Source organism: Poecile atricapillus, chromosome 3 (assembly GCF_030490865.1).
Source record: "Poecile atricapillus isolate bPoeAtr1 chromosome 3, bPoeAtr1.hap1, whole genome shotgun sequence".
NCBI classification, from domain to species: Eukaryota; Metazoa; Chordata; class Aves; order Passeriformes; family Paridae; genus Poecile; species Poecile atricapillus.
Genome location: NC_081251.1, coordinates 65,887,643 through 65,900,609, shown reverse-complemented (window position 1 = coordinate 65,900,609; position 12,967 = coordinate 65,887,643). Strand labels below are relative to the sequence as shown.

At 37.8% G+C, this 12,967-nt stretch overlaps 1 protein-coding gene across 2 annotated transcripts in view; it reads right to left on the bottom strand.

Annotated features, from left to right (window-relative positions):
- The window catches only part of UTRN (utrophin), a 307,480-nt gene that overhangs the window by 49,113 nt on the left and 245,400 nt on the right, over positions 1-12,967 (bottom strand). For both annotated transcript variants that reach the window (XM_058833987.1, XM_058833985.1), the window contains 3 exons: positions 8,625-8,686; positions 7,564-7,638; positions 1,347-1,548 (listed from right to left, as the gene is read on the bottom strand). In XM_058833987.1, coding sequence (XP_058689970.1) covers positions 1,347-1,548; positions 7,564-7,638; positions 8,625-8,686 — 339 coding nt within the window. The remainder of the gene's footprint in view (positions 1-1,346; positions 1,549-7,563; positions 7,639-8,624; positions 8,687-12,967) is intronic.

The following is a 12,967-nucleotide window of genomic DNA, read 5'->3' as shown; positions in this document are numbered from 1 at the left end:
TTGGCACTGAATGAACATATTGAAGATAACACATACATCTATAAGCAAAAGCTCCCATTTGCAAAGCCAGATATAAGAATTTTTATTGCTATTCAATAAATACTTTTTCTTTTTTCAGCTTCAAGTAGGAAGAAAGAAAATAAATTTTGTAACCACCTTCATGGAGCTTAGAAATTCTGATTTGCAATTCTGTTTATAGCTCTGAACTCAAGCAGATATTCAAACAGACACACAACCTGTATTGCACTACTGAGGCTCCGGAAGAGTCCTGAAATGCCTTTGCTGAAGCAATGTAAGGAGACACATTTTAGGACATGGAGGAGCTGATGGAAACCAAGTCTTTCCCCAGTTTCTACTACACAAGGAAGATAAAGAGTAGTGAATACCACTAAGAAAAATAAGCAACAAACTCATGACTCAAAAGCACAACTACATAAGAGCAGATTGCTTGCAGGTCATGCAGACTGACATAGGACAGGGCAGAAAGGGCAGAATTCAATTTCCAGAGGAAGAAAGAAGGGATGAGGGGCTCAGGAAGAACTGGCCAAAGCCACAAGGGGCTGCTGGAGTGGATGCTTCCATTTTTTTTCAGACTTAGTTCTCTCTCTGGAAACAGCAAATGTGTATTTAAATAAACTCGCAAGTTCTTACTGTAAGCATCCCAAAATATTCTCGAGGCAAACTCAATGCCCTTGGGAAATACAGCCTTGCTGCCAGGACAAGGACAGGTAACAAGAACACGTAACACCAGCCCTCAGAACTGATCCATGGCAGGAGCTGTATGTGCTGGAATGGAGCCAGAACTAGGACACTGCTGACCCTCCAGAAACAGACAGGCTTTAGTGCTGAGATCACAACAACCTCCATTCAATAGAGGACTCAGGGCAGGGAGCTCAGCCAGGATTATGAATGCAAGTAACTAAGTGTAAAATACATGATAAAACCATCCCCACCTACGACAGAAAGAGAATCTGATATGAAAGGCAATCAATCTGGAAAACTTGGAATATTCACAGTAGGAACACAGCTAAAGCAGTGTTCTAGCTCTCTACTCACATATTTCTTGAAATCCTTTTAATGTTTCTTTGGTAGTAGTATAAAAGCAGTGTAGTCTTAGTTCAGTGCTGAGCAGGACAGCATAACAAACATATTGCATGCAACTGCCCTTTCATTATGGAGCCAAAAACATCAGAAGATAATAAAGAAATAATAAAGAAATAAATAAAGAAACAAAGAATAAAGACAAAAAATAAAGAAATTAATAAAGAAATTTTTACGTCTTTATAATTCATAATCCTTGGGGGTACACACTGTGACAAAAAAAAAAAAACCCAACACTTTCTTACCTATCATACACGTTGAGTAGCCAGTTTAAACACATGTCTACACAGAGAGGAACATTCACCATGTCTTTGTGTTTCTCTTCAAGCCCGCTGTAGATGGTAGTGAGACAGCTGATCACATCCTGGACACCAATCAGCTGATCGTTTTGACTCAACTTGTGCTGTTTGAAAACTTCACTTGTTGTGTTCAGGTCCAACAGGTCCACTAAGAATAGATTTTTAAAAAGAATAAGATTTTTTTTTTAAAAAAAAGTGTGACTACAGATGCCTGAGCATAACATTTACAATAATTGTTCATGTGTAAATTGTAGCAAACACTGCAAACAACTACCCCAGTGGCTTTCATTTGGTAACATGATAGTAACAAGCCATTCTCCATGACAAATCAACAGCATTTTGACACTATTTATTTTAAAAAGCTAGAATACAAACATCATAAAAAGACATTGCACACCTCAGCACAACATCAAAATAGCTGCTAAGTTAGTCTCTGTAATTAGAGGACCTTAACTTTGGGTGCACACACAGAGAATTCACTAGGTTTACAGGATTCTACATATTTACCATAAAGCAGAATACTATAAAATGACTATCACTTTTGAGCAAATGTAGAGCAAAGCAAATTCTTATGAAAGAATTCTTTCTTAAAGGCGGTAAAATGTACTGAGGCCTGATTAACTGAACAGCGGTTGCTAAAAATTAGGGCTTAAAATAAAGCAAGGAGAGGGACACAGAAAGATTGTAGTTTTCCAGAACACTAAATGCTACACTTTCTTGAAAAATATTTTTATCTTCTTTATTACAGAATTTTTTCTATAGGGAGTTGGTGATGCAATGGATATTTTACAGGGGAAGAAGGGTTTTTCTCTCAAAACCATTCAAATGTGATTGTGAAAATCTGGGGTTTGCATGGTGAAAATAAAAGGCCATCAATGAGCTCTTCTAACTCCTTTTGCAAAAGGAAGTGGAAAAGACGAAACAGAAGTGGTATAATCTTAAGTGAGGGTTTTTTTACAGAAGCAAGGACTTTTAAGTAAAAAAAAATAGCTTTGATGTATTGCAACGTATTAGCATGCTTGCTACAATATACATAACCTGGGGTTGAAGCATATTAAAAGCTGATACTGAGTTGTTTGTGAAGAGTCAGTAGCACATTTGCACTATGTCATCTCTCAAATGAAAAAAAAATCCACATGACATTCTCAGACATGTTGTGAACTGCTCTTCACCAATCATCACAATGAATCATAGAACCAGAAAATTATTTTTGTTGAAAGGGACCTTAAATATTTTCCAGTTCCAGCCCCTCTGCCATGGGCAGGGACACCTGCCACTAGACCAGATTGCTCAAAGCCCCATCCAGCCTGGCTTTGAACACTACCAGGGATGGGGCATCCACAGCTTCTCTGGGAAATCTGTGCCAGTGTCTCATCATCCTCACAGTAAATATTTTCTTCCTAATACCTAATCTACATGTCTCCTCTTTTTGTCCTTTTAAACTCTCCCTATGTTTTATAAGCCTCCCTTAGGTACTGAAAGGCTGCTCTAAGGTCTCCCTGGAGCCTTCTCTTCTTCAGGATGAACAATCTCAGCTCTCACAGCCTTTCCTCATAAGAGAGGTGTTCCATTCCCCAACCATCCTCATAGCTCCCCTCTTGACCTGCTCCAACAGGTCCACATCTTTCTTGTGCTGAGGACCCCAGATCTGGATGCACTATTCCAGGTGGTGGCTCAAAAGAGCAGAGGGGGAGAATAACAATCCAGCCTGTGCCAATTGGGTAATTCTATCTGGGCTGGAAAACAAGTACAACAGAAAAAGAAGCAAGAGCAAGATAACATTAACTGCTGTAAGCAATTCTCTCAAGAACTCAGTGATCATCTACCAAAAGAAGGTTACATTCCCAACCCCTTTTCCCCATATACCCTTCCTCACATCTTTGTGAAGTGAGAAAGTGTACCTCACAGTCCTTGCCTTTCCTCTCCTGCACTAAAATTGGTACATTCTGTTCTGACCTCACAGCATCAGATTTGCAGGGGTTTGTTTGTTTTTCATTTACTTTCTTGTTTGTTTGGGGATATTTTAAGCCCTTCTTTTGGGCTTGCAAACAAATGCCAGCCATGTATTTATCAAAGAGGCAGACTGGTAATTGCAGCAAAATACCTTGCTACCAGTTTGGCCTGAGGTAGCTGAAGTGTTTGGCAATACATTCACTGCAGCATAATCTCCTACAATAGCTGTAAAGGATGTGATACACTGGAAAAGGCTCACAGGCATATTTAAAAAAAACAGAGACCCACAAACAGCTCACAGTGTAACCCTGACTACTTTTTGAGCTGTGGAGGGAGTGAAGCCAAATGAAGGTAACCTGCTATCCGATGACATACATACTGAACTTAGGAGATGGTCACTTTTCACTTCATTTCCCTTCATGACTTCAAAAACCTTCATGACAAAGAAAACTCTATAAAAATTAATGCAACCAGCTTGCTGGTTTTGTTCTGATGTTAGCTTTTATTTTAGGTTTGGGCTGCGGGAGTTTTTTGCTTGTTTGTTTGTCTGGGAGTTTTTAAGTTTTCTGGTTATTTTGCAAACTGTTTCTGTAACGTACTTAATGGCTGGCTAAAAGTAAGTAATTAGCTTCAGGAAACAGACTGACTGACAGCACACAAAACCTGCCTTTTTTAAAGTTTGTGAAAATTCAGAAAGCTTTGGAACGCCAGGAAGTTGTAGCCTTTGCGTTTGGCTTAACATTACGGTCCTTGCACAGAAAAGAAGCAATTCACCAGACACTATGCCTGCTATAACTTCACATCTTGATCTGCTGGCATTAAGATCTCTCATTCACATTTCTGCCTAGCCATTTCAGAAGGATCTGGGAGACGTTCTCCCAGTATTCTGGTACCAAGAAGCACAACTCCCACTATTCTCTACAAAGAAACACAACAACTCTGATGCTATACTAATGCAACTTAAGCTAAACTTACACTTTTGGATGGCACTGTCCATGAGAACCACCAGAGGAAATTACTTCCACTCCTGCTTATTTCAGCACTTACCTGGCTGAATTAAATTTGGGACAGGAAGTTATCCTGTCATGCCACTTCTGGCACGATGCCTACACAGGTTTCAGTGCACTTTTGCAGTACCACTCTGCAGCTGCTTAAACATGCTGAAAGACCAACCCTGCTTTTAACCAACCAATGGGCACAAGGCCCATTTCTCCCCTTTCTGCAGCAAGGAGACTTTCCCAAAGAAAAAGAGAAATTATATCATTCAGCACTGTTAAAGCAGGTGTGAGCAACTGACTCAGGAGCAAGTAACTACAGGCAGCTGCTAATGGCAAATTTGAGGCTGCTGTAACCCCATGGAAAATAGGTATTACTGTGGCATTTTTTATTAAAAAGACCTTGCAAATGACAGCAATTCCTGCATAGAGACTGCACTCTTCCCTGAAAGTGAAAAGTGCTCACAGTTCTCTCAGTTCCTGATGTCTAAATGTTCCATTTTTTTCCCCTCCTGTCTGTGGATTTAAAATTCTTCAATTTTAAATCACCTAGAGAAACTCAGCAACAGAATTCTGAATATACGTGGTAATTTTATTCCTCTTTTGCCTTTCAGTACTATACTTCAGTATCTGGGGCATTAGAATTTCTTGAAAATGAAATTTCTTGAATGCTGCACAAGAAAAAAATATCATCAGGACCTGGTGGTACACAGTTGCCCAGTACATCTGCAACACAGGAAACTCTGGCCCCATTCTTCTGCTACAGTGGGAAAGCACTCTCACTTCATCTGCCCCACATAATCCAAGACAAAGAGGCTAAGAATTTATTATTTCCAACTTACAACTTTTCTTATATTCCGGGAAAATACATACATGTATATATAAAAATGTATGTCTCTGCAGGAATCTACTTTCTCTTTTAAAAGGAGAATGATAAAAATAATAAGAAATATAATAATTAGATATAGATCTATAGATATATATTATTATTAATAATAATAATAATTTCGCTACAGCCGAGGTTTTTTGACACTTACCCACAAGAGATATGGCATCAGCAAAGTTTTCTAAAGTACAAATCTCAAATGTACATTCTAAAGTGCAATTGGTCCTGAATCTGTTTGTAAAGCACTTGCACTGCAAAATCAAAATCTATCAGGTGCAAGTGGAACTGTGCATCCATCTCCAGCTGTGTTCTTGGGAGTTCCCACCAAAAATGCCTCTGAGTTTATACACACACCATGCCTGTGACAGCAATTTGTCACATTTTATAGTGATCTCCATTTTTTGTGATTTGTTTTGATGTTTTCTTTGCTTTAGCGTGTAAGCCTTTCTGAAGCATTCTGCATCCAAACACCTTGAAAAAGCATCTGCAATTAAAATTGCAGGAAATAAAAAGGAAGACTAAAGAAACTCACAACCAAAAAATGAATGGCAGTAGCACAGAAGATGACGCTTCCCCCCCTCTTTAAAAAAAACCCAAACAATTCTTTATCAAGTACACATGTATAACAAAGATATTTTTTTTTGGCTGTTGTCTCTTCCCACAAAGCACAGAGATGAAGCATCATAGATAATAAGGCAGATTGGATCTGTAGAGATGAATCTCCTAGGTCTTTCAAAGCGGAGTATTCTCTTTACTTCTTACTATTTCTTTCTGTCTTCCCTTCAAACTCCCTCCCCTGAAACTGGAGGCAGTAGGTTTCAGGGTATAGTGAATAGGTATTCACTGAAATATGTGAATGAAGAGAGCTAACCATGGCAGAAATTATTACAGAAATTGATATATTTTGTAGTAAAAGCAAGAACAGAAAGAGTGTCCCTTTTCAAAGCTTATTAGAAGAAATGAAAGTGAGGTTCAATGTATACAGGTCACTAGAAAAGCTGTATGTCTGTCAGAAATACGCAGCATGATTAGCATCTGCCATATGCAGTCCGTTTTTTCCCCATTCTTCACTGAGGAACAGCTCACACAAGGAGAATTTTACCCTGCTTTCTGATCTCTTGCTTGCTTTTTGATTTTAGGTACGTGTTGGTTACATTTTACCCTGCACACTGATAAAGCAAAAAGCTTATAATGCTACTATCTATCTATACACACACATACATATACATACATATATATATATATGTTATATAATGTTCTTTTGTCTTGCTGGGAGATGAAGCTGCAGTCCTTGGTGGGACCACATCTTACGAAGAACTGGCTACAGGTAGTGTTAAGAGCCTGTGCTCTGCACAGATACAGTCCAGCTCTCTGGAGAAGCTAGCTACCATCTCAGCACAGCTTCACTTAGTATGATGCATATCTGAAGTCCAGACTGCTGTCTCCTAGGCTGGAAAGAAAACTAACCACCTGGAAGGTGGCACTCTTTCTGCAACTCCTTTTGTGCTTGCACCCCTAGGAGGGCCTTGCACTTCCTGTGCTCCTGCTAAGCTTGCAGTACTGTGCACCCTTCAGGGCTGAAAAGTCCTTCCACGCCAAGGACTCCTAATTTTTAAGAACAAAATTTGGTAATATCATACATCTTATTACCATCTGTTCATTTCCAAAGGTCTAAAATCTGTAACCTTTACTCTCATTCACATCCCACATCTCCTTCCAAAATAGTTTACTTTCCTTTTGCTTTTTCTACTTCACCCTGTTTTTCTCTGTTATACATGTGTTCTTATGTATTTAGTTTTCCACAGTTTTTAAAATTCAGTTTGCTTTGCACAGGAGACTCAAGAAGAGCACAGATCCCCAGTGTGGTACTTGCTGTGTGACTTGCAGAAGTCCCAAGTCCAGAGGCCAGAACAAGATCTCCTGACCTATCACTTCTGAGGCTGCTAAACTTTGAATGAACATGGTAATCATGCAACTTGCTGCTGAATTAAACCACAGCTGTGATATAATAGGAAATACTTTTTAAATACCTAGAAATATAAATAAATAAATTTATAAGTAAATAAATTTACCCATAGAACAGAAAATTTGAGATAGAAACGATACTTAGTGGGCATGCCATTTCAACTTACCTGCTGCACCTCTTTTTTTATTAATTTATTTTATTTATTTGCAATAATGGCACCTACTGTTGGCAACTCTTGCCATTTTGCTGGTTGACAGTGTGTCAAGGATGACTCTGGTCCACTGTTAATGCTGTTAGACTGAAGCTGACCCTCCCTTCCCCAAGTAATGTAGAGAAACAACTTCCCTCAAAGGGCAAACTCACAGCACAGTGCTTTCTGCAGTCTGCGGATTTTGATGGCCGTGCGGTAGGCGGAGAAGCGCACGTTGTTCAAGTCAGCTGAAACAGCAGAACAGAAACATGAGCAGCCCTAAAAGTAGAGCCCATAACTTTCCTTTACATATAAATCTTCATATTTTGGGAGAAGTCTGATATCCCTTCTCTTCTCTGCAATGAATTAATAGGATATGTCAGAACAAATTAAAAAACCTGACAAGTTGTGACCTCAGTCCAATTCACCCTCAGGGAAAGCCTCCTGACTCTGACAGTCCAGGACCTTAAAGAGAGCAGCCCGCCAGAAATGCTGGCACTTTCTTGGCACATGTAATACATATATATATCCAGGAGAGTTTTACATACATATTTTGCACTGGTACATAGTTCCCAGACAATTGCTCAAATACACTAAGTTTCCCAAATAATTTACAACTCCATCAGATAACATACAGGAAACAGAGGGTAGCAAATATCACAGTAACAGAAAAAATGGCTTAAGCTATAATTTATATGCCATGACCTTGCAAACTGTCCTTTAAAAGGGACAGTCACACAGCTGTAAGCTCTGTTTTAGAAACTGGTACAGTAAATATTTTTTTCCTCGCTTAACAGTATTTTTACCCTTCCTTTCCTTAGAATGGGAGATTTCACAGTAAATGTTGATGCTATCAGGGCATGTTGAACTAGTTGTACCACAATACAGTTTAGCTTTTACTGAAAAGGCAGCTGCTCTATTTTATTACCAAAATTAGTTCCTTGCAGACCAGAGCTCTGGTTTAAACATGCAGAGAGCCTGTATCATTGGACAATTCCTTGTGAAATTAAAATAAAAAAGGCCAAGGTACTGCATTAAAGCACAATCCAAGTACATGGTTTAGAATTAATACTGCCAAAAGACAACACAGGATGTGACCAAGGCAGTAGGTTTTGGACAAAGTGCGTTATCACAAAGTGGGAAATGTTATTATGAGAACTCAAACATGGTCAATATCCAAAAGCAGCTTTTACTCAAGGAATGAAAATTAAAATGTTTTAATGAATGCACTCACCTAAGGATTGGAAGAGATCAGTCATTTTTGGATGATCCCAACAAGTCGTCTGTGTTTCATGACTACAAAGGAACAAAGTAATCCAAGTTTGAGGAAAAAACACATATGCACTTCCAAAGAATTAAATTTTAATAATATTCTGATTTTCTCATTTCAGTGGCAAGAAATCCCTCAGCTCTAATTGAAATGCATGATCTGTACCATCCAGCTCATCGATTTTATAATCACAAAGTTCATCAGACAACAGCCCACCTATATTTAACAATATCTACTTTTGATTCTAACTGTGATGGTAAGAACTGGACTCTGACCCTGCAGCTAAGAGGTACACTAGTAAGGTAAAATACAAAATTTCCTGTGCTGTAAAACAACAAATATAGCTGTAAAAACAATTTTAAAATAAAATTTTTGAGATTTTATTTCAATCTTCATTGCATATCTGAGCACATGTATCAGAACACAGACAAGGATGTTAAGCTTCACCTGTAACATTTATTTAACATGTTATATGATCATTTAGGCTGGAAAGGACCTTTAAGATTATGGAGTCCAGTGGGAAGCCTAATCACCATTCACACAGCCAAACAATAAATATCTTGATTTAGGGGACATACTCTACATTACTGTTTATAGAACAAAGATTCAGTAGGCAGCATCCCTTAACCTGCTGTTTAGTGTTGCTGTTTCAATTTATCAGGGTTTCAAGTTGGCAGCCACAGGGGTCAAAACATGTCTTAGGTCCACTGAAATCTCCCATTCCCTTCTATAAGCCACACTTTACTTGTATTTATCAATACTAACTGCTGGAATGATTGTACATTCTTGTCTTACAAAGTATTTACATTTGAATTAGATTTGCAAGGTAATTAATCAGAAAAGTCATGTTAAAAGGATCATAGGATTCCCTTTGAAAATTAATGAAAATGAAATTATGCTATATTAGCAAATTCAACAGTAATGCTTAGAGAACACTAAGTATTTCACCTTCGTTTCTATTTAAAAATTGTTAATATACTAATTTTTTTCCTGCACAGAGGGACACTTGGTTGTAAATAATGACTTTAAAAAGGCCACTTTGGCATTAAACGTAGTGAACTGTAGCATCATTTGCTATACATAAATAGCTGTACCTCAGTGAGTAAACAGTCATTTATCATCAATGTTTATTTTTTAATTGAGAAAGCAACCAAGAATGAACCCTTGTATGCTAGGTAGTACAAAAAAATGGTATAGAAAGTCCTTGTTCCAAGAAACTGCAGAGACAGAACATGTACCATAAGGCAAGGCAAGCTTCTAACAAAGTAAGTGCTGAGGACCCTTTTGTGTATGCATCAGCCTCAAACGTACACCAGTTGAAAGTGCATGAAATGGGTCTCTGTACATGGGACATGATCCTCATTTTACTGTCCATCCACCAGGATAACCCTTCCAGCTTTGAGTCTAGCCCAGGCATTCAGAGACAGCTTCTCCCCTCAGCACGCTTCACACTCTGCCAGGGATCTCATTTGTCTATCTGACCCCATCACAACTTTTTGGGGCATTTTTCACGGAAGTTCATTGGCATAATATGTATTTCCTATTAATACAGTAGATACAAATCTTCTTTTCCTTCTTCATGATTACTCCCTAGTAGCTGACTGAACATGACTACATTTAAACAAGAGAGATTTACACAATCATCAAAACCACTTCCATCAGACCTTGATTGACTCTAAAATACTATAGTAAACTATCCTCAGTTCAGAAGAAAACACTTAAATATATTTTTACTTCTGAACACATCTTCCTGAATAGAAGCTTTCACTTGATTTAATTTTGATATCATTATCACATTAATTCCATTCATGTTTCAAATTTCCCATAAGGTGGTTGAGGCTCTGGTACTACTAAACTCCAAAGCTAATGCACACCACTTAATCAGTGGGTTTGCACTTTTTAGAAAGACACTTCTAAAACTGCACTATGCTTATCTTTGTCCAGAAAAGTAATTTCAAAAACAAGTAGATTGACAATCATTCTGCTGTAAAAAATACACCAATAAATCATCATGAAGCCAGCAACAAGAAAGAATGTACATGGATTTTATGTTCTGCCATGGTAAAGGCCAGTGCTGTCCAGCATTCTCACCTTGGTGTCAAAAGACTACAGTATATCAGAAAAAATGAACATATACAGCTTCAGTAAATACAGAAGTAAAATAGAGACAGGAAATAAAATATAATAGTTCATACTGCTCAACGCATTTAATAATCTCAAAACTACTTTGGAAGCTGCCAAATGTCTGCACTATCACGTTAACAGGATGCTATAAATATCATGTTGCCCATTTAGAATTGTTGACTAAACCCACTGCAACTGCCCACAGAAATGAATACAATATGTGATCAGTTTAATAAAGCTTGTTTTAAAGACATGGCTTTAATGCAAATTACCTAAGAAGCCACTTCCAAAAGTCAAGCCCCAAAAGAAAACAAAAAAACCTCAAAACTACTGGTAATTTTACTGTCAGCATTGTAAGAAAAAAGGATTTCTTAGGATATTCTGAGAAAATAAAAGCCTTAATTTAAACAACTTCAAACTTTTATATTAAACGTAAAGGTAGGTGGAAGTACTGTGACAGAAGCTGTAAATACATGTATACACAAAAAAACATTTCCCTCTATTTTAAATGTTGAAATATCAATGCAAACACTGCATGTAAACCACATGCAATTTAGGTGAGTCAAATCCCGTTCACTGCCTTAGAAATTAAGATGTCAAAACAAGCCATGATCATAGGGACTTTGTTGAATTGAAGTCATTATTTCCCAGTTCCCTGTTTTCTGGCATTAAACACGTAGTTCTTTGAACAAATATGTTTTTGACTAGTGGGGTTCTGTGGATATTCCTGAGAGCCACAGCAGAAGTGCAGTTTATTTAACTAGGTCCAGACACCTTTTCTCTTTTTTCTTTCTTTTTTTCTTTTTTGAGTTGTTAAAAATATAGTAGAAAAGAATACTTAAATACTTGGATAAATCCTTCCCTTTTTATTTAATTCCCCCTCTGGAAATACACTCCATTGCACATTTGCAATACTTAATAAGGATGTGGGTATAGTTAATTGCAATTTAGATTCCAGCTTGTAAGTAATTTATAAACCCATATGCAATGAATAAGAGCTGATTTTACTAATCAAACTTTATCCCTTAAATCAAGTTACCAAGAATCAAGAGCAAACAACAGTTTCATTATTGAAACTGTATACTTCAAATACAGAGTTTCGCTAGCGTTTTATCTGAAAGACTAAAATCACTATAATAGTGACAATGTGCCATACAAAAAATATGCTTTTTTTCTATTTTGTGTTTACTTAACATGAAGCAGAAAAAGTGAATGAGATATCAAAAACTTCAGTGTCCTGCACTGAAGGACATTGTTTTGAAGAAATTGTTTCTCCATTTGATGCAGTAAATACCTAAACAGCAAAATTTTCTCTTTACAGAAAAACACAGAACACATTAAATTTATGCCTAATAGAAGAATGACCATAAAACATATTTCTGTTTCTATTTTATTTGCAAAAGAAACACATTTGTGCCAGACTGCTAAAGACTAATGGGTTTTTAAAACTCATCACTCAGTTTTCCTTCTATGCCACACAGAATTTGTGAGAAAGGAGGCCAAGTGAACATCATCTGGTGCAACGGAAAAAAGGCAAGAGAGAATCCCTTCCAACACCTTGAAGTCTGTATTACCTGACAGCTGCTAAGTGACTACAGAGGGTGAGCGTGACTGTGCCAGCCTAATCCCAAAACACCCAGCATGAAGCCACTGGTAACAGCCAAACAATTCCGTATAAGGACCCCCAGAGAAGAGGAATGGGCTCAGAGCGAATGAATCACCAGCTCAACAGTCTGTACAGGTCAAGGGAGGCAGCAGCTTCAGTGCAGGGGCAGTGCTGCTACCACCACCACATATATTCCATGGGTAGGTTTCATTTAGGCACCAAAGCCAGACATCTCTGGACAAAGCCATGGAAAAAAAGTACATGATCGTAAATTTAATAAGAGCTGTAAAAAAATCATCACACTGAACTTCTGAAAATATTCAAACCAAGCACTTAACCAAGAGGAGAGAAACCTGCAGAGTCTTCTCTCTCTGCTACAACTATCACGGCACTTCTGTCCCAGGTCACGCTGATGACCATGCAAGGAGCACCTTCTCTTGCAAGCACCCTGTTAATGTCAAGAACTACTTGTAGACTGAGGTGATATTAACTTTGATTGAAGGTGAACAACAACTGAGCCCATTATTTATCATGCTTTCAGATGGCACCAAAAAAAAAAGAACTTTTCAATGTGTGC